This window comes from Acinonyx jubatus, chromosome A1 (assembly GCF_027475565.1).
Source record: "Acinonyx jubatus isolate Ajub_Pintada_27869175 chromosome A1, VMU_Ajub_asm_v1.0, whole genome shotgun sequence".
NCBI classification, from domain to species: domain Eukaryota; kingdom Metazoa; phylum Chordata; class Mammalia; order Carnivora; family Felidae; genus Acinonyx; species Acinonyx jubatus.
In genome coordinates, this window is record NC_069380.1 from 203,535,175 (window position 1) to 203,557,227 (window position 22,053).

The 22,053-nt window shown below is 37.9% G+C and overlaps 1 protein-coding gene across 2 annotated transcripts in view; it reads right to left on the bottom strand.

Annotated features, from left to right (window-relative positions):
- C7 (complement C7) overlaps nt 1-22,053 on the bottom strand; it is a 55,411-nt gene extending 33,358 nt beyond the window's left edge. The window contains exons 1-6 of one of the 2 annotated variants that reach the window (XM_015067583.3): nt 21,771-22,053; nt 18,085-18,140; nt 16,070-16,145; nt 10,916-11,057; nt 8,559-8,706; nt 7,372-7,510 (exon numbers count right to left, since the gene is read on the bottom strand). In XM_015067583.3, the coding sequence (XP_014923069.2) occupies nt 7,372-7,510; nt 8,559-8,706; nt 10,916-11,057; nt 16,070-16,145; nt 18,085-18,140; nt 21,771-21,776 (567 nt within the window). In that variant the 5' untranslated portion in view covers nt 21,777-22,053. The remainder of the gene's footprint in view (nt 1-7,371; nt 7,511-8,558; nt 8,707-10,915; nt 11,058-16,069; nt 16,146-18,084; nt 18,141-21,770) is intronic. The other variant, XM_015067584.3, reaches the window with a different exon arrangement.

Here is a 22,053-nt window from a genome sequence, read left to right on the forward strand (position 1 = left end):
CATAGGCAATTAATTTGCTAACAAATGCCAATCACCGCGAGAATAAAAGAAGACACGCACGAGGACTCCCTCTCACAGTGTCTGCTCCATATAAAATAGTCAAATCAGTAACTGTGTTTCCACGAGCATTTGTGTTGTTAGCATATATCCATACACATCTGTGTTTGAGATCGAAGTATAAAAAAGCACAGGGAAAATTAAAATGATGGGTATGATATACTTTAAACACAAACCTAAAAGGAAAGAAAATGGCAGACTATTATGCAGTCATTTTAAATGATGCCTATGAAGAGAAATACTCATGTTAAATGAGAAACTGTTATAAATGTAATAATCCCGTTAATTACATCAATGCAAGTATATTCCCCAGTCAAAAAAAAAAAAAAAAGACTAGAAAGAAGTTCATCAGGAAAATGCTAGAAAATATTATATTACTTTTATCATTGCCCATGTTCAAAATTATGCATGAATGTTAAGAACACACCACAAGGTACGAAAAGATAGATTTATTCATATCTTTTATTAGGGCATTATTTTCATTAAATTATGAAATGGATCTATTTCAAAGTCAACTGCATAAGTTTAGCTCAAAGCTGAGATGGAGAATATATGTATTATTATTGACTACAAAGAAGACGTTAATAAGAATGCTATTAGAGATTTCTGCAGCCACTAAATACTGTTTTGGTCCTATTAGGGTTTAGATAGGCACACAATTTAATTTTTTTCTCTCTCTCTCTTAAGAAAGAGAAGTTATCTATCTTCCTTTTGATGTAAAAAAAAAAAAAAAGAAAGAAAGAAAACCTATTTTCCCTCTTCAGATCTACAATTCAAATACTCAATTCATGCAAATAAGCCTCTTAGATGATTTAGTTCGGCACTTCCTCACTCTCGTCTGCTCTACATATGGCTGCCAAGTCATCTTTTTCAAGCTGATGTGATTTTCTTAAATGACCCTGAATTGATACTCTCTTTCCCATCTAACTTTGAATCCTGAATTCTCTCAGACTGATCCTTCCTCTAAAATCACAAACTCAAACATCCTACAGTCTGCCACCTATACTCTTTTGACTCTCATACTATCATCACCAGAGCAATTATTCAACTTCGTAGAAACAAGTTCTTCAACTTAGTTTCCTTTCTCCCTATCAGCACCTTCATTTTTTTCACTTCTTTCTTTTTCGGATTGCCTTCATGTTTCATGACGTCAACAGTTTCTCATCAATGAACTTAACATCCTCGCCTAGATAGACCCTGCCATCATGCTTGCCAGGCAGAATTCCAACCTGGTTCAATGCTCACAGCCAAGCTACTTAGCACTACAATAGAAAAATCACACAGCTATAGATGGGTACCACTGTAAGTCCATTCATGATTTCTGATCTCAGAGGAACCCTCAATGCAGTCCAGCAGCCCTATATTTCTTTAGTCCGTTCTCTTTCTTTCCCATTTTCTACAGTACCTATTTCAATATTTCAACCCCTACCTCAATCCCCCAATCTTAGAACCACTTTCCTCACTTTCAGAAAATGACCTTAACCTCTTTCTTTACAAACATTCCCATTACCAGACAGAGGATTCCTAAACTTCTGGCTAACAAATTGACAAACATTTACATTTCTCCTCTTCCTTTCTTCCACAGGTGTCCCTCCTCCATCTAAAGCTAACTTCTCTGATTGATCCCATTTATAATTGCACAAGAACCATAAAATAGGAATAAACTTAGCCAAAGTTGTTTAAATATCTGTATGCTGAAAGCTATAGAAAACTTATGAAGGAAATTGAAGAAGATATAAAGAAATGGAAAAACATTCCATGCTCATGGATTGGAAGAACAAATATTGCTAAAATGTCACTACTATCCAAAGAAATCTACACATTCCATGCAATCCCAATTGAAATTGCACCAGCATTCTTCTCAAAGCTAGAATAAACAGTCCTAAAATTTGTATGGAACCACAAAAGACCCCAAATAGCCAAAATAATGTTGAAAAAGGAAACCAAAGCAGGAGTAATCACAATTCCAGACTTTAGCCTCTAATACAAAGCTGAAATCATCAAGACAGTAAGGTATTGGCACAAAAACAGATACATAAACCAATGGAATAGAACAGAGAATCCAGAATTGGACCCACAAATGTATGGCTAACTAATCTTTGACAAAGCAGGAAAGAGTATCCGATAGGAAAAAAAACAGTCTCTTTAGTAAACGGTGCTGGGAGAACGGGACAGCAACATGCAGAAGAATGAAACTGGACCACTTTCTTACACCATGCACAAAAATAAACTCAAAATGGATGAAAGACCTAAATGTGAGACAGGAAACCATCAAAACCCTAGAAAAGAAACCAGACAACAACCTCTTTGACCTCAGCTGTGGCAATTTGTTGCTCAACACATCTTCTAAGGCAAGGGAAATAAAAGCAAAAACGAACTATTTGACCTCATCAAGCTAACAAGCTTCTACACTGTAAAGGAAACAATCAACAAAACTAAAAGGCAACCGACAGAATGGGAGAAGATATTTGCAAATGACATATCAGATAAAGAGTTAGTATCCAAAGTCTATAAAGAACTTCTCAAACTCAACACTCAGAAAATGAATAACCCAGTGAAGAAATGGGCAAAAGATACAAATGGACACTTTGCCAAAGAAGACATCCAGATGGCAACAGACACATGAAAAAATGCTCAACATCACTCATCATCAGGGAAATACAAATCAAAACCACACTGAGATATCACCTCACACTGGTCAGAACGGCTAAAATTAACAACTCAGGAAACAACAGATGTTGGCAAGGATGTGGAGAAACAGGAACCATCTTGCACTGTTAGTGGGAATGCAAACTGGTGCAGTCACTCTGGAAAACAGTCTGGAGATTCTTCAAAAAATTAAAAATAGAACTGCCCTATGACCCAACAATAGCACTACTAGGAATTTATCCAAAGGATACAGGAGTGCTGATTTATAGGGCACATTTACCCCAATGTTTATAGCAGCACTTTCAACATTAGCCAAATTATGGAAAGAGTCCAAATGTTCATCAACTGATGAATGGATAAAGAAGATGTGGTTTATATATACAATGGAATACTACTTGCCAATGAGAAAGAATGAAATCCTGCCATTTGCAACAACATGGATGGAACTGGAGGATATTATGCTAAGTGAAATAAGTCAGTCAGAGAAAGACAGATATCATATGTTTTCACTCACATGTGGAACTTGGGAAACTTAACAGAAGACCATGGGAGAAGGGAAGGGGAAAAAATAGTTTCAAACAGAGAGGGAAGCAAACCATAAGAGACTCTTAAATACAGAGAAAAAACTGAGGGTTGATGGCAGAGGGGCAAAGGAGAGGGGGAAATGGGTGATGGACATTGAGGAGGGCACTTGTTGGGATGAGCACTGGGTGTTGTATATAAGTGATAAATCACAGAAATCTACCCCCAAAACCAAGAGCACACTGTATACACTGTATGTTAGCCAACTTGACAATAAATAATATTTTTTTAAAAAAACTGAGTTATCCTCCAAAAACAAACAAACAAACAAACAAACAAACAAAAATAATAAAGCTAACTTCTCTGTCTCTTCTCTGTATTGCATTGCTTCCCACCTCTTCTAAGGACTTATTAAATTCATTATTCATTCCCTCTCCCACAGCTTCCATTTTTCTCTCTCTATGGTTTAATTCCGTATATATCAAACTCATATATATTCCAACCCCACTTAAATATAGTGTGTTACAAGGGTTCTGGAGACACTCTTGTGTTCAGAATCCATGTTTGTTATCTATTACCTCTATGATTGTGGGTAAATCATTCAGCATTGTTTCCTTCAGTTTCCTCAACTGTAAAATAGAGATGACAGTGCCTACTTTTTTTAGGTTATTATAAAGAAAAGAAGATCCATTAAGCACTTGAAACAGTGGACAGTATATAATGTATGTGAGCTATTTTTTGATCATCATTTAAATGATTCCTGGTTTAAAAGGTAGATTTAGGAATCTCAGATATCCAGGGATGCCTCAGTGGCTCAGTCGGCTGAGCATCCAACTCTTGGTTTCAGCTCAAGTCGTGGTCTCGCAGTTTGTGGGATGGAGCCCCACATCGGACTCTGTGCTGACAGCAGGGAACCTGCCTGGGATTCTCTCTCTCCCTTTCTCTGTCCCCTCCCCCATCTGTATCTCTCTATCTCTCTCAAAATAAATAAATAAAATTAAAAACTAAAAAAAAAAGAAATCTCAGATATCTAGATTCAGACCAACAGAGGAAGCAGAGGATCAGATCATTAATCATTAGTTAAAATAACATTAGAATATAATTTTGTGATTCTTATTTGATATACACTAGTATCTCTTTTCCCAAAATATAATGAAGTGCATTCAAAACTAAATACAGGAGGATCCAAGAAGTAATTCATTTTCTCCACCCTAATTTTTACTCCCATCTGTGACTCATTCCAAGTTGACAATGAACAAAAAGTCTTTCGGCAGCCTCCCAGACAACTACAGGAGGGGCACCTTCCAAAGCGACCATGGAGCAGGAATGTGCTTGTGTGTCAAAGGCTTCCTCGTGGGATGAAAAATATGAGGAGATAGAGAAAGTGCATGGCATCAAAGAAAGTGACTTAGTCAACAAGAGACCAGGTTTGCCCTGGATAAACTACAATGCTCAAAACTGAAACAGAGATCACAAGAGAAATTAACTGATTCTGTTCTGTGTTTACTTACTAATGTTTATGTTCCGACAAGTCAGAAGTCATCTTCCACTCAGAGGTAGCTGAACACCCAGTGGCCTCAGGTCTATCTGCCTGTGGAAGACACTTACCACCTGCATATCCACATGGGGTTAGCACTTCAGGGACTGACTCATTGCTTCCATCTCACTTCCCTCAGGCTGGATCCTCAAAACATCTCTATAATTTCCCTCTAACTCTGACAAACTCCTTCAAATTCAGTGACTGGAAAGGCATTTCAGATGTCAATCCAAAAACCAAGCCATGCTGAGGGAAATGAATGTCAGGATTATGCTGTTATTAAATTATTTCTCTTCTTCAGAAACTGCAGACTTCCAGCATGTCTATCCTCCAACTATGTCAGAAATTCTCTCATTATTTTTTCTCTGCTCTGTAACATTCTAAATTTGATCCAAAAATATATATGCAATTATCCCTCTTATAATTATGAAGAATTATCAACCCATCCTCCTAGGAATAGGAGAAAAAAAATTTCTACATATGCCTATGTCACATTCTCCCTTCTGGCCAATGGTTAAATTACAATACATATTATACACCGTATAGAATTTAGAGTTGAAAAAGCAGTTAAATACAAGATACTGGGAGAGTAAAACATACTAGAAAAACAAAGGGCTGTGAGGTCTGACAGGCTGGATCCAAGCTGTACTACTTACCAATTTGGCGATTTAGAGCAAGTCAGCTGGAGTCCTCTGAGCCTCAATTTCTACATATATACAATAGTAAAATATTACTTACCTTCCAAAGATGTTATGAGGATTAAACCTATACAAATTGCCTAAAACAGTACAGATGCCAGAGTAGGTAATCAAAAATTGGTACCTATTATTATTTTTCAGATCAGTTTCACTTTCCATTTTCATGATACAATAACTCTTAAATATAACTTATTCTGTTGTAAGTCAGAGGATGATGCTGTTTGCTGTTTATAATCAAAATTGCATTCTGATGGGGGTTTATTTTGGTAAACGAAAAGCCCTTCTATCTGAACATCCCAATAGTTTTAGTTTACAAATTCGGGACTAAGAGATAAGAAGCACTGAACTGGAAATTTTTAGAATTCTGGGAAGAAGGGAGGAAAGAAATGAGAGAGGAGATCCTGGAAGAAGAGAACAAGATGCCAAAATGAGATGAGACCAGAAATCTTGATCTGTTGAGGTTCTAGAAAGACAGATGTTTTGGATGCCTGAGCAGCTCAGTTAACTGAGCATCCAACTCTTGATTTCGGCTCAGATCATGATCCCAGGGTCATGGGATCGAGCACTGCATTGGGCTCCATGCTGAGCATGGAGCCTGCTTAAGATTCTTTCTCCCTCTGCCCCTCTTCCCTACTGGCACTCTAAGGACAGATGTTTTAAGACAGAGGATGTCCACCATTTTTGTGGAATGTGTTGGCACTACTCCAACAGAATATCCCCTTCCAATGTTCAGGATTCTCCCCCTAAAGCCATAACTGTTTTTTGTGTGAGTGGATTTTGTGTTGAAATCATGGAATAGAATGAGGTTAGGCATGTGTGACAGAAACAGCCTGCAAGAAGCAGAAGCCTGGAAAGAAGACCCTGAGACCTTAAGGAAAATTGAAAAGTCTAGCAATACAGACGTTCACAAGGATATGGAGCACAGACCACCCTTCCACATTGCAGATTGGGTATTAATTGATGACACATCCATTTTGGAAACTTTACTGAGTAAAGTGTAACCTATGATAACCTGCAAGGCAGCAATCCAAGTACCAGGTGTATGCCCTAGAGAAAATCTAGTTCATTTGCATGGAACTCATGCACAAGAATGTGCAAGGCAATTTCATAAGAAAAAAGTAGAACCAGCAATAAAACCGTCATCTAAATTAACATGAATAAATTTCAAAACTGTGATTTTTGAGGGGGAAAAAAGTCATAGAAGAACATATACTATAAGATTTACTTACGTAAATGGCAAAAAATAGATAAAACTAATCACAAATTTTTATGTAGGGACAAATACAGATGAGATAAACATATACAGAAAAACAAAGAAGTGGTTAATACAAAACAGAAGATGGTGGTTTGTCGGAGTGGGGAGGATGTGACCAGAGAGGGGTAGATGGGAGCCTTTAAGTCATTGGCAATATTCTATTTCTTAAGGTACGTGGTTGGCATATATGAGTATTCATCTAATTAGTTTTCTTCAAACTGTATGTTTATGTTACTTACACTGTTTTGCATATATGAAATAGTTTACAATTTAACAGTAAAAGCATTTTTAAGTGAGCTGACACTGTGGCAGTGGTGAAGAGATTATCATGACCAGTCATGGCCAGGGCCTTGAGTTTTGACACTGTACAGGGACAGACCATCCTATTTGGGGCCCATGTGGTCCATGGACTTGAAAATGAGGCAAAAGAATATTTCAGCTTAAATGAGACAAATTAAAGTATCATTTCCCCGTACCCCAGAGTTAAAGAATATGTGTTCTTTCTAAGCCCATATAAATCATTTATAAGAACTGATCAATATTAGGCCACAAATAAATTCTCAACAAATACCAAAACATCAATATCACATAAATAATGACCTCTGGCAATAATTCATAGATTAAAAATAAATTAAATCAATGAAATTAAGTACCTGGAATGTATAGGAGAGGATATTTCCACTCAGTCTATAAAAATCTCTTCCATCCCCACTAAACACCTTTCTGCATTGACCACCAAAACTTTTAGTATTAATGACTTTGTTCCTAAACTGGCCAGTGAGTTCGTTGTAACTGTTTAAAAAAGAAAAAATAGGAAGGAAGGAAGGAAGAAAAGATGGTTAGAAATCAGAAATAGCAGTTTCTGAAAAAGAACTTCCAGAAATTTTTGAAATATAGTGAAGTATCTCTTTGAGAGAGCTCAAATAAAAAGAACAATGTCCTAATGCATACCATATATTATCCAACCTCCCCTGGGTGGTATAATAGCTAAAACTAATAACTGGAGAAATCCAACATCCTTCAGCCTAAGAACATGTTTGGAAAACATAGCCCTTTTGTATTTATGGCAACAGCTGGTTTTGAGTTGAATCTATAAATAAAACCAATACAATTAAGATGACTGTTGAGGAGAAAGAACTTTCTACAACAAATTTCAACTAATTTGCCTCTTAGTATACTGAATGGTATACTCTTTAGAGTAATTTTACCATTTTTCTGTTAATGAATTTTAAACTATGATAGGAAAGCCACTTCTATCACTCTAAAATAGACTGTTTTAAAGTCTTGAAATCTTCAACTTGGATCTGACCCTCAAAATTCCTCAGAATTCTTTTTGGAAAGACAAACATGGGATTGCCCCAACTTCACTTGAAAATGAAAGTTCCCAGCCAGTTCAGACAATTACGTTTCAAGCCTCAATATTCCAATACGTTACTTTCTCTCTTCTTTCTCTGTTCTTACTCTATTGTCTCTTCATTCTCATAAGGAGCCTCACATCACTGTCATTGAATCAATTCTCTCCCTCTGTCTCTCTCTGTTTCTACCTCTCTCCCATAGGGTGACCAACTATCCAGGTTTCCCCAGGTCTGAGGGGTGTCCCTGGACATAGGACCTCCAGCAGGACAGTCAAGGGACAATTGGACACTCTGCATTTACCACATACATTTTCAAGTATACAGGTATGAATGAAAAAATGTTTCAGGATGTGGCAAAGAGCTCTGAGCCAAAGGCTGAGCTATTAGGTGATTTGTTATCAGACTTACCAAACCATAAAATAAAACAAAACAAAATGAAAAGCTACTATCCATCAATGTGCACAGAAAACTGGCCAGCACCTTACCCATTTCCAGTAAGTTCTATGTTGGGAGGAGGTTTATCAAGGTCACACGAAGGTCTGCTTTCTAAGTCCTCACATCTGTCTTCATCAGCGCTATCCTCTTCACAGTCAGAATCCCCATTGCAAACCAAAGATTTGCTGATGCACTGGCCTGTACACAAGATAAGCCCCATAAATAAATGAATGAATGAATGAATGAATGAATGAATGAATAAATAAATAAATAAATAAATAAATAAATAAATAAATAAATAAAAGAGGGAAGAAGGGAAAAACTACCTGGGATCAAAAGGGTTTTGCCTTTGATTCCCAAAATTATACTAATATTCTAATGTGAATTTGAGATCAGTCCTCAAGATGTCTAGGAAAAGACTGGTGATTATTTGGGTCCTCATATTACAATACACAAAGCTGATTCTGACCTCAGCTGGACACAAAATTGAAAATAGAAGCTGAATTCAAATTCCAGGCTCTCACCCATAACCAAGCAGTTTGTCTGAATCTTCCAGAATCAAACAGTGCCGACCACTGGGAAGATAGATTGACATCCTGCCCTTCAACTTTCAGTTTATTTTTTGCCATCACTGACCAAGATGTCAAAGCTCTGCTTCTTTTGGTGATTTGATGTGTAAGCTTTTGAGAGCATAGAAACTGGATCAAAAGGTTAACACTCATCACATCTTTAGCATATACTCTGTGCAAGACACTCTTCCAGGTGTTAGGTACAAATATAAATAAAAATGGTATGCTGGGCTTTTCATATACTTTACAAGCTAATAGAAAGGACTATGAAGACATAGATCATTATAATTCAGCAACGTAATTGCTATGATAGACATACATCCCAGGAATCAAGGAAGCACTGGAGGGTATCAGATGATCTAACCCTTGCCTACCTCCCCAGCATCATCTCCAGCCATTCTCCTACCAGCTTCTGATGCGACAGTCACACCTGCATGAATAAAAGGCCAGGCTTCTGTCATCTCCACTGACCTTGCACTTATGGTTCCCTCAGACTAGAAGGGTTTCTCTACCTGTCACCAACCTGCCCTTCAAGAACCAAATTCAACATCATCTCCTCTTAGAGACCATCCCTCCTCCACAGGCTATAGTGCATGTCCTTCCTCTGTGTCTTCATAGTGTGCATTGCATGCAACTGTCCTGACGGTATAGCATGCATCCCACTATGCTCTCACTCAATCCGATCCAGTGTTGTGGACAGTCTACTATGTACCAAGTATTCCAGATGCAAAAATTAAAGCAACAGGGGCACCTGGGTGGCTCAGTCAGTTACGCATCTGACTTCGGCTCAGGTCATATCTGGTGGTTTGTGAGTTTGAGCCCCACGTCAGGCTCTGTGCTGACAGCTCGGAGCCTGGAGCCTGCTTCGGATTCTGTGTTTCCCCCTCTCTCAGCCCCTCCCTGCTCACACTCTGTCTGTCTCTCTCTTTCTCAAAAATAAATAAACATTAAAAAATTAAAGCAATATAATCCATATCCTCAAGGAGTTCACTGTCTCCAAAAGAGATAACCAGGCCAGTAAATTCTCCAGATTACAGATAGTACAATGTATGTAAGGAACACAGAGAAGTGATTTGTTAATTATCTCTATCAATTGGGAAGTTAAGGAATGCTTCTGAAAAGAGGAGTCACCTGATCTAGGTTTTGAAAGTAAAATAGGAGTTTGACAGGTCTTGTTGAGGAGCACTTCTAACACGGAGATTAATTATGAACTATTCTGTGCATAAACTTTAATATTTTTCAGGGAAGAGACTAAGCATTTCATTTGTATATCCACAATCCTTACCACTGTATCTGGAACATAGTAACAATAATGAATATTTGGTAAACGTTGTTGAATTAACTTCACTGCACAAATGATACATAAACACTAGGTCAAATAATACTCAATGCCAAAACTTGAAATTGTGTTTCAATCACCCAGTGTATAGCAGTGACCTGTATTACTCCTTGATTAGCTAATTAGAGTTGCTTCTCTTGTAAACATAATGATAATTTGGGCAGTAACATTGTTTTTGCCTAATCTCGGTGTACCGGACTCACTCTACATCTCCACCAACAATGCAATGTCAAGAACTGTTTGGGTCTGGCAACAGCCATATTTCTTTTCAAAGAAGTGAGCAGTATCCTTACCTTTCTTACGGGATGCCTCCTCTTGCATTCTAAATAATGATAGCTGAGTATGTAATTAATATGCCAATAAAAATCCTACTGATATTGGCCTGAAATTAATTTTAAGGCCGATACACATTCAGTAAAAGTCAACAAACACATACTGAGCAAGTTAACCAAATAGCATTTGAAATTACACCCTGCCTGCCAAGCCTATGAAAACATACCTGAAAAACACCTGAAACGCTCTCCACATCCCTCTTCTGTTGGACATCCTCGGGTAGGTTCACACGATTGTGTTTCAAATGCATTTCCGACACAGGGATGGCCACCATACTGCCCGTAAACAGCTATTGACCGCCTGCGAGTCTAAACACAGAACAGGTAGTACTTTCTGATATCTCCTTCCCTTTATCGGAGAAACAAATCTGAGAGAAATTAATGCAATTGAAGAAACAGGGTTCAGGAAATTGTTCTGGTGTTCCACAGATGTAAAACCTCCCAAATCAATGAACCCACAGACCTACTTGTCCTGGAGTGGGTGACAAGTGACACTTGGATTATTATTTGTGACGTTCTCCCAGCTATGTATTTATTCTCAGAGTTGAGTATTAAAAAAATAATAGTAATAAAAACAGTGGCTCTTAAAAAAAGCAACTTGAAAAAGTTAGCTGGGTAGACATATAAACAAATAGGTTACGATATAGAACGTTTAATGTTTCTGCTCACGCTGTGTGCCAACTAGAAAGGAGAAATGGATTTTGTCAGAGGGCGGGAAGGATACTGGGAACAATGGTTAAGAAGTAAAGTTAGAAAAACCTTTAGAGGGGTACCTGGGTGGATCAGTGGGCTCAGTGGCGGACTCTTGATTTGGGCTCAGGTCATGATCTCAGAGTCGTGAGACTGAGCCCCATGTGGTGCTCTGCACTGGGCAAGGAGTCTACTTGAGATTCTCTTTGTCTCTCCCTCTGCCCCTCCCTGACTCGTGTATACCCAGGTGCACTCTCATTCTCTCTCAAAAAAATAAATAAATAAATAAAAAATAACTCTTAAAAAAAAAGGAAAAAAAACTTTAGAAAAATGGTGGCAATTGATTTGAGCTGAATGTTAAGCCTTCTTCAGGAAGGCAATGCAAAATAAATCTGGAGAGAAAGATGCTAATATGGAAGTCAAATTTACAGCACAGAAACCTCGGTCATCCAAAGGTGAAGCTACCTCTGCAACGGAATTTTACTAGATAATAAAAATCACTGGCCTCGGAAGTGGGCAATATGTCAAAGGCAAATCTCTGGGAGAGAAAGTATGGGAAAATTGAGGAAATCATCAAGCCAACCGAGAAACACCTAAGTCATCCTAAAGTTCATTTTATCAATGTGAACACATATATCTAACACTTAAACAAAAAGAAAGGTCCACAAAATCCTTTTCCTGCCCAACAGCAATCAAAGATGCATCACTTAAGCCTCTTCCTGTACTCATCGTTTCCCCATTAAAAAAAAAAAATAGAATCTGACATTCCAGAGAATTTAAACCTTGAGCAAAGATCAACAGGGAAGACTGGATCTACAAACTGATGTGGGGTCAGAAGCGAACGGTCAAGAAAGAATTCTTGAGTAACTACATGGATGGAACTAGAGGGTATTATGCTAAGTGAAATTAGTCACTCGGAGAAAGACAAAAATCATATGACTTCACTCATATGAGGACTTTAAGAGACAAAACAGATGAGCATAAGGGAAGGGAAACAAAAATAATATAAAAACAGGGAGGGGGAAAAAACAGAAGAGACTCATAAATATGGAGAACAAACTGAGGGCTACGGGAGGGCTTGTGGGAGGGGGGATGGGCTAAATGGGTAAGTGGCACTAAGGAATCTACTTCTGAAATCATTGTTGCATTATATGCTAATTTGGATGTAAATTAAAAAAAATAAATAAAACAAAATAAAAAAGAAATTAAAAATTAAAAAAATTAAAAAGGAAAAAGAAAAAAGTAAAAAGTAAAAAAAAAAGAAAGAAAGAATTCTTGAGACATTTTTGGTACAAAAAGGTGCTTTTATTATAGCACGGGGACAGGGCCCGTGGGGAGAAAGAGCTGCACTTTTACTGTGTGAAGATGGTGGTTATTATATTAAGTGCTCAAAGGGGAGGGGACGTGCAGGGAATATTAGATCATAAATGTCTTTTTCAAATTTCTACTCTTAAAAGTAGTTTCACAGGATTTCTCCGATGCTTATCATTCAGCTTGATATTAACAAGTGAGATGAACAGTCATGAGACTCTAAGAATGCAGCAACCAGTACATATTTGATACTTATCAGAACTATGCAGCTATAGGTCAGCCTTCTGGGCTAAATGCGAACACATTTTTGCTTCTATCCCTCATCACAAACCAACGTTGAATCTCCTCATCCATCCTAAACTGGGTTAGAAGTGGGGACTCATTGGGACAAAGGGTCACGGTAATGCAGTTTGATCTCTGAGCAGCTGTGTGTCAACCTGGGCCTGGTGCTGGCACCTTCCATTGTATCTGAGCAGAGGAGCCATGGAGGAATATGAGAGGGGAATAGAACTCAGTGCAGTTCCTTCATAAGTTTCTAGTTTCTGTATTTGATTGATGAAGACGCCTCTCATAATGTCTTATTAAATTGTCCTTTTCTGAAGTTCCAAAGCACAGATTGTGTTGTTCATCTAAGTAATGCTTCCCTCTCTCCACATACCAGTATGACCTCGACAGCTGCCCACTGTAAGCAGCCATATTCTCACCTGACAACTTCTGATCTTATGACCCCGTTTCCATTTTCACTTGTCTCTCTGTGGATGAAAATGTTGTCGTTACCATCTAGGGATGTAATCATTGCATGATGACCTTCATGCAAAGAAAAAAAATTACTAATATGAAAAATACCTCTCATCCCTTTCTATTTAGTGTTCTTTCTTAGCTTGTTTTTAAATTATAAAAATGTTTTCTGTGGTCGGTATTTGATTTTTTGCCTTGTTATTCATGGACCCATTTGTCTGTCTGTATTCAGAGTACTCATCTACTTGCCCAAAGCCAAATTCCACATTCGAGTAACAGGTTTTATAAATACCACTCATGTAGGTACTAAATGTTTGATGAAAATGATGATTATGATGATGCTTCAAAACAGAAATTATCAGGGCGCCTGGGTGGCTCAGTCGGTTAAGCATCCAACTTCAGCTCAGGTCATGATCTCACAATTTGTGGGTTCGATCCCCTCCTCAGGCTCTGTGCTGACAGCTCGGAGCCTGGAGCCTGCTTCCGATTCTGTGTCTCCCTCTCTCTGCCCCTCCCCTGCTTGCGCTCTGTCTCTCTCTCTCTCAAAAATAAACATCTAAAAAAATTGTTTTGATAAAATAAAAAAAATAAAACAGAAATTATCTCCTGTAATACAGTTCTGTTATTTTAAGAATTAAAAAGTGATTTTTAAATACACATTTTTATTCAAGCTGAACCACCTTTAAAATATTTTGCAACTATAGAATCATGCTATAGACCTGAAACTAATATAAATATTATGTGTTAAGTATATCTCAATAAAAACACTTATTCATTCAAATATTTAGAATCTTTAACATGAACATTATATTTGTGGAAGTTGTCCTAAGAAAATTATCAGAAAAGAGGACAGATTTCTATGTACAAAAACATTCACTCAAGTTTCACTCAAACAAAAATGTAGATAATCTAAATCTCAAACAATATGAAAGTGGATATATAAGATGGGTATATTCATATAACGGCAAATAATACAGCTGTTAAAATTCACGCTGAGAGTATCATGGTAATATAGTAGAATATAGGGGTACCTGGCTGGCTTAGTCCGTGGAGCATATGACTCTTAATCTCGGGGTCATGAGTTTGAGCCCCACGTGTGGCATGGAGTTTACAATAAAAGCAATTTTTTTAATAAACAAATAAAGGGGTGTCTACATGTTCAGTCGGTTGAGCATCCTACTCCTGATTTCGGCTCAGGTCATGATCCCAGGCTCGTAGGATTGAGCCCCACATTGGGCTCGGTACTGAGCATGGAACCTGTGTAAGATTCTCTCTCTCCCTCTGTCTCTACCCAGCTTGTGCTCTCTCTCTCTAAAAGTTTTAATAAACAAACAAAAATTTTTAAATAGTAGAATATAAAACTTTAATCAAACAATTGTATTTTTAAAAATTATAAACATAGAGAAAGAAGATAAATTGAAAGAATAAATACCAAAATGATGGTATATTGGTTTCTTTTAAAAAAATTTTCTTAATGTCTATTCATTTTTGAGAGAGAGAGAGAGAGAGAAAAGAGAGAGAGAGTATAAGTGGGGGAGGAGCAGAGAGAGAGACACACACAGAATGTGAAGCAGGCTGCAGGTTCCGAGCTGTCAGCACAGACATGTGCCCATTGCGGGGTTCAAACACACGAACTGTGAGATCATGACCTGAGCTGAAGTCGGACACTTAACCAACTGAGCAACCCAGGCACCTCTAAAATCACATGCTTTTTTTTTTTTTCAAGTGGGCTTCATACCCAGTGTGGAGCCCAAAGCAGGACTTGAACTCAGGACCCTGAGATCATAACCTGAGCTGAGATTAGGAGTCAGACGCTTAACCAACTGAGCCATCCAGACACCCCTGGTTTCTTTTAAATAGTAAAATTGTAAATAGTGTTTTCTTTATTTAGACCTTCCTGTTTCCTCCAATGAATAACTTATAAGGAAAAAAAAAACACTTTTAGAAGTACTTTATAATCTCCAGATCAAGTCCAGTATTTTATTTGTATTACTCAGAAATTAAAGTTTAAAAAGTTTAAAAATACAGGGACACCTGCCTGGCTCAGTCAGTAGAACAGGTGATTCTTAATCTTGGGGTTGTGGGTTCGAGCTCCACCTTGGGTGTAGAGATTACTTAAATATAAAATCTTTTTTAAAAAGGTGCAAATGTTTCATTTTTCATGATCATTCAGCTCATTAGGTAAAACAAAGTTTTGCTACTCGTTAGCGTTCCTTTCAAATAAGAAGAAAAGTTGAACCCAGTAAATATGAAACAGATTTTGCATTACCTACTATCTTCATTTCATGCTACTCTATTCCTCTAATTCAAGAGTTCTCTAGTTAAAGAGTTAGTGAATTGCTATACCCTGTGTATATTTCTAGGCTCAAATGTAAGATTTAGAAAAGTCCTGCAAGAAAAATAGGAAATGCAGAAATTACTTTATTACATTATTAATCACTAGAGTCATACTTTTCTCCCTTTAAAACTACCAATTATATTTTCAACATAAAAAATAACATTCAAAAGCTAATGTCATTTTGTCCATATGTAAGCTATTTCTGCATAGGAAACAATAAATACAAAGTTTTGTATGGTCCTACCTGAGTCTTGGTACAACCACTGCATTCTGACCACAGGGCATAGGAATCCCACTGGCAATTGACTGGAGAGGAAGCACTGCCAAATTATGATAAATCAGGTAGAAAGATAATAGGGGGGAGGGGGCACAAAGAATAGTCAAAAATATTTCAAAAAAAATAATTGCTTTACAATTTTTTAAGAGACATCAAAAGTATCCCAAGATCTATAAAAATACACGTGGAAGGAACCAACTTTTCTCAAGATTAATGCTTATCAAGCATCTATAATGTACCAGGCACTATTTAGATACTAAAGTTGTAGACACAGTAACAGAGAGATCACTGACCATTGATAGAGAAGAGGACAAAGACACATATGTAAACAAATAATTATAATATAAGAATACAAACATGATCCATAATGCAATGTACCTACTTTGATCGATTTCATAACAAAAATGTATACAGTATAATGTGTTATGGAAATATAGATAAAGGAGTGTTCACAGTTGGAAGGGTAAGTGAGAACTTGTAGGAGGAAGGTATACGGTCTTTGAAAGGATTCTGAATAATGAACTGAAGAGTTACAACAGAAACTCTTAAGTGGAAGACAAAAGGCTCTAAAAAGACCCTATCAGAAGAGAAAAACTAAGAACTGGCAAAGATGAAATGGACAGAAATTGATTTTTAAATATTCCCCCTGTGCATTTAGGCTACTCCTCAAGAACACAGCCAAGTAGCGTCCATTTGAGCTTAAACAATTCCACTCCACTAAAATACATGAAGAATGGAGAATCTGTTGTGTGATGCTTAACTCCAGCTTTGTAGAGAGCATATCATGACTTCATCCTCAGCGATTAAGGAAGTCTAACTTAAAGCATATTTTACAAGGGGTAAAGGAAATCAGAATCCTGATTTCTGGATTTTGAGCAGATTCCTAGCCTTGGGTCACCTTCAGTCAAGGTGATTTGTGCTTATCTTAAGCCTGTGAGGTGATCCTGAAAGTTAGAAGTTTGATCTGAAGTGCATGTGCCTCTCATGCTTTTTTTCAAGCCAAACTTGCTAACTTGTAGTCTTGACATGGTGCCAATGATCCAAATGCCTCACTGTTTTTGACCGTTAAACAATCGGAACTTGCTATTGTTCTATGTTGTGCCCCAGGGACAGGCAGAGACCTTCCCCAAACACTGAGGTTTAGGAAGGGAAGCCAGCTTGGTCTCGTCTCTCTGTGCTCCCACAGTATCCTATGCAGCCCTCTCCCAGAGGCCTAGCACATTTATATTGACATCAACTGTTTCAAGATCTGTATCACCCAGTGGACTCTCAGACACTTGCCCCCCTTTGTGTCCCCAGTCACTAGCACAGCCCCTGACACATATTCTGATAGTTTGAAAACGTGAACTGACCTGGTCCTATCCCATCAAACTGACAGTGAAAGCAAGAGAAAGCCATGAGTAAATGATGGTGGCTTTTTTCCAGGTCTCAAGAGTCAGCACACCTATTTTCTTAAAAAAAAAAACTCTCAACCAGACGGAAGTTACCCTTGTGGGGAACACAGCATAATGTATAGACTTGTCAAATTACTATGTTGTACACCTGAAGGTAACATAACATTGTGTATCAACTGTATTTCAATTAAGAAAAAAAAAACTCTCAACCTTTAAATCCAAAGAATGTTTTGCAATGACTACATTTAAAGATCACATTCTACTCCAAGATGTGTTAATTCTAAGGTCAGTGCAATTCTCTGAATTGCAGGTACAATCATGGTACTGGGACAAGAAGAAAACTTTGAAGTAGTTTCAGTCTTCAAATTTCTTCCTTATGGGAAATAAAATAAAGTAAAATAAGAATGAGAATAAAACAAGCTTTTGCTATCATTGCCTTTTCTCGAAACGCAGAAAAATAAGTGTTGAAGGGAAAAAGACGTTCAGGCTGCAATGTTAAAATCAGGCCATATGATAAAGAACTTCCTAAAAATAAAAAAAATAATAATAATTTTTAATGATCTCTAATACAATCCAAAACATTCTCACCTTGAAAAAATTTGGAACTCTCCTGCAAATCCCACCAAGATGAAAAAACTTATTGCCTGGGGGGAGAATAAAGCATTGCTTTAGTTTATATTTCTTTAATGAGTTGAAAGTGAATACATTTGTGCAAGTCAAGATTTGTGAGTTGTGAATATAAAGAAGGAAAGAAACATGGAGAAGGCTCCCTGACTCTGTTTGTCCTTTAAGTTTCCATTTTAAATAAAAGTTTAATACAATTCTGTTGAGCTCACCTCTTACTATTCATTTCTGTAAAGAAGGCTAGGGACTGGGGAATGTCATAGCCAAGCAAATAGAAAATGTAGCTCATTAGAGCATTTCTTTAAGGACCCATCATCTTTTCATTCCTTTCTCTACCCTTCTTCACTCTAACTTCAACACATATGAAGACACCTAAAGAGGATGAAGCCTGGAAGAAAGACCAGCCAAGAGTGAGAAGTTAGAAGGGAAGTAAGTTTCATAAATGAAGAGTCAACCAAAAGTTGAGGCACATCCCCAGCCAGAGGGCCCAGGATCCTCACCCTGCCTGTTAGTTCTATGGGCAGCTCCTCTGGTTTTTAAAACACCTGTGAGGCCTGTTGCAATCATCTGTCCATGACAGCACCAGCCTAAATATTGAAGGTCACAAAATTGTATATAAAACGGGATTACATTTTGTTTGAAAAGTCAAACATGTATTAAAAACAAATCTAGAAAGAAATATAATAAAGGATAATAGTTCATTTCTGGTAATGAAATTATAGGTAATTTCTATTAACTTTTTTTTACTTTTATGTATTTCCCTACTTTGACAACTGAGGGTGTCTGGGAATATCATTCAAATCTTTCCTGGAGATTCTCCAAGGATATCAATTGTATTCAATATATAACCCAGTGTAAAAGTCCTTAAAACCATCTTACTCCATATTTTAACAGGCCAATATTCTTTCTCTTCTCCCTGACCTCCTCAAACCTTTTCTTTCCATGTATTTGTGGAGTGGCCTCCCAACATTTTTTCCAGATCCTTCTCCCTGCCTTCCTAGATCACCTGCCATCTTATTAGGTATCTTCCTTTCAGTTGTAAAGTCCTAGTTGCCCACTTCTGTCTTTTATTGTTCTCAGAAGCTTTTAGCCTATTATTCTGATTAGCATAACCAAACAGCTATGGGCATCCTGGAAATGAGTGGGGGGAGGTATGAATACTTATGTGATTTTTTTAATGAGCAGGTAAAGCACATAACATAAAGCAACACCTTCTACAGTTTTGTTTTTAATTAAAAATTACAAGGATTAAAAACAATTAAAAAAAACCTACAAGGGTTTGGGTTAATTTTTCTGTTTTTCAACAATATATCTTTACTCCATGCTGTCAACTTCTTCTTCCGTCCCTGGGAAAGCCTATCTCCATAGCTTTATTAGTCACTCATAGGCACTAACAGTCACATTTTTGGAAAACAAAGATTCTGAAACACTCTAACAGTCAAATTTCAATTCAATATCCAATTTTAAGTGTCTCTCCTCCTCCTGGGTCCTGGATGCTCATAATGGGAGTGGGGTGGAGTCTGATTCCAAATTCCTCCTCCTTGTTCTGCTTTTCTTCCCCACATCCCAGACTGCCACTGTCTTCTTCAAAGTCACAGCAGCAGGAGAGGGACAAGAGCCAAAAAGGGTCTTGTGTGACTAATCCAGCTGGAGTCCATAATGGTGACCCAGGATGTGGTGGATATTTGAATGCCAAGTCTTTATCTCCCACTGTGTTTTTGTGGTTCTTTGGATGGCCTCCATTGGTGATCTACAACACAACCACTATGCTCTTGGCAAAAATGATTCATCTCTTTGTTTATCACACTTGACTCTCCCCAGTGCTTGCCTCCTGGGACTCCTTTTCCATATGGATGCTGCCTGTTGGAGTTGCTTCATCCTGCAGGCAGTTTCTCAGGCAGAAGCCCTGACAACCCAAGTCTGGCTCCTTTCTAAAGGTCCACATTGTGTCCATGCGATACCTGCACACATCCTTATCCTGTCAGACTCTGGATGTCCAGAATGTAACCAATAATGCTGTGTTGATTAACTCTGTTAAAGGCAGGCTAGGGAACCAGCCTGTGCCTTTAGATTTTCCCAGACATGACTAGAGTATGATTTCCTACATCCCATATACTCTAAGGGGCACGATCCTATATATTCTGGAGGATGGGGATAGCCAAAGGTCACTAGACACTATCCTTTTGTAAAACTGCTTTGAATGTCCAGTATCTATCTCACTTTAAAATGTGGGGATGCTGACCACTTATTCTTCTTGGCCTTTGACTCTCAGCCAAAGCAGGCATCATGAAAAAATTCATTCTTAACAGTCTATTATTACATGTGTTTTAAAAGAATTTCAATCAAGCTTTAGGGAATATACATTTTTTTCAGCAGTGCCTTTGCCAACACCTTCCCCATATACATACTCCTTATTGTAACTTCTGAAGATCTGCCTAATTACAAGGCAGTTCTGTTCATGAGTTACACAAGCTGAATCTATTAACCAAAAGAATTTCTTGAATTTGCTAGCTAAGTCCCTGAAAACAAGTCATCAAGTTATCATTTCCCACCTTCAGAAAGAGTATCTTAACAAATGGACAAGATAGAATAATCATAAAGTAATAATAAATGATACTTGGGGCACCTGGGTGACTCAGTTGGTTAAGCAACTGACTTGGGCTCAAGTCACAACCTCACAGTTCATGGGTTCGAGCCCCGCGTTGGGCTCTGTGCTGACAGCTCAGAGCCTGGAGCTGCTTCAAATTCTGTCTCCCTCCCTCTCTGCCCCTCCACTGTTTGCACTCTGTCTTTCTCAAAAATAAATAAATGTTTAAAAAACTTTTTAAAAATGATACAAAAAGTGGGGCACCTGTGTGACTCAGTGGGTTGAGTGGCCAACTTCGGCTCGGGTCATGGTCTTATGGTTCATGAGTTCAAGCCCCACATGGGCTCGCTGCTGTCAGGGCAGTGCCTGTTTAGGTCCTCTGTCCCTGTCTCTCTCTGCCCCTCCCCTGCTTGTGTGCTCTCTCTCTGTCTCTGTCTCTCAAAAATAAATAAAACATTTAAAAAATAAATAAGTTGGAGTTGAAGTTGCTGTCTTTGGTCCTGTATTTAGTTGAATAGTAATTTTTCTAACATTTGGCTACATTGCACTGGGCCAACATGTACATTTGGTAAGCCTTTCATTGCATTCTTCTCTCTGTGTCTTCCACTCTCACATTCCTGACCCTTTGGTCCAGGATTCCAAATTCTAAAGTTCCAAGTTTCCGAACTCACTTTTCTATAAAGCTCTTAGAGAAGTCAGATCATGGGGACTCATTGCATAGCTGCAAATCAAACAAACAAACAAAATACATGACAGGGTATTTTTTCCTAAAAATAACAATGGCACTATTATATTCCTTGATGGCTCAGTCAGGACTTTCATAAACATAGTCTCCACTCTCATTTCCATACCTTCGAACCACTAATTTTACTGCAAAACAAGAAAAAGGAATTCACTTTGTCTGAATTGTTAAATATATTTAAATAAGGATTTTTTTAAGTTATCCCCATATCTTTCTCTTTCCTATTTCCCCATGTCTTCTCCTTATTTGAGCCATTTCAGTTAAGCCTCACTCCCTTTCGAGATTGCTTCACTTACAAAAGTAATGAAATTATTATCTTACCTTCATGTTTGGGAAAACACTCAGGGCAGAAGAAAGGAAGAAAATTTCCGCTGAGCGCCTGGTGAATTTTCAACAGTGGGAAGAGCCCAGCAGTGGGCTCTGTCCCTGTCTCTTCCTGCTGGGGATTAACTTGGCACTCACTCACAAACACAGCAAGTGGTTCTGAGACTTAGTTCCTACCCCAACCAGATTCTCTGGGGACACAAAGAGCCTGCCCCTGTACTTAGTTGGTGTCTTGAAGCCAGATGCTTCTTATCAATTTACACAGGCCTTAGCTACAGCC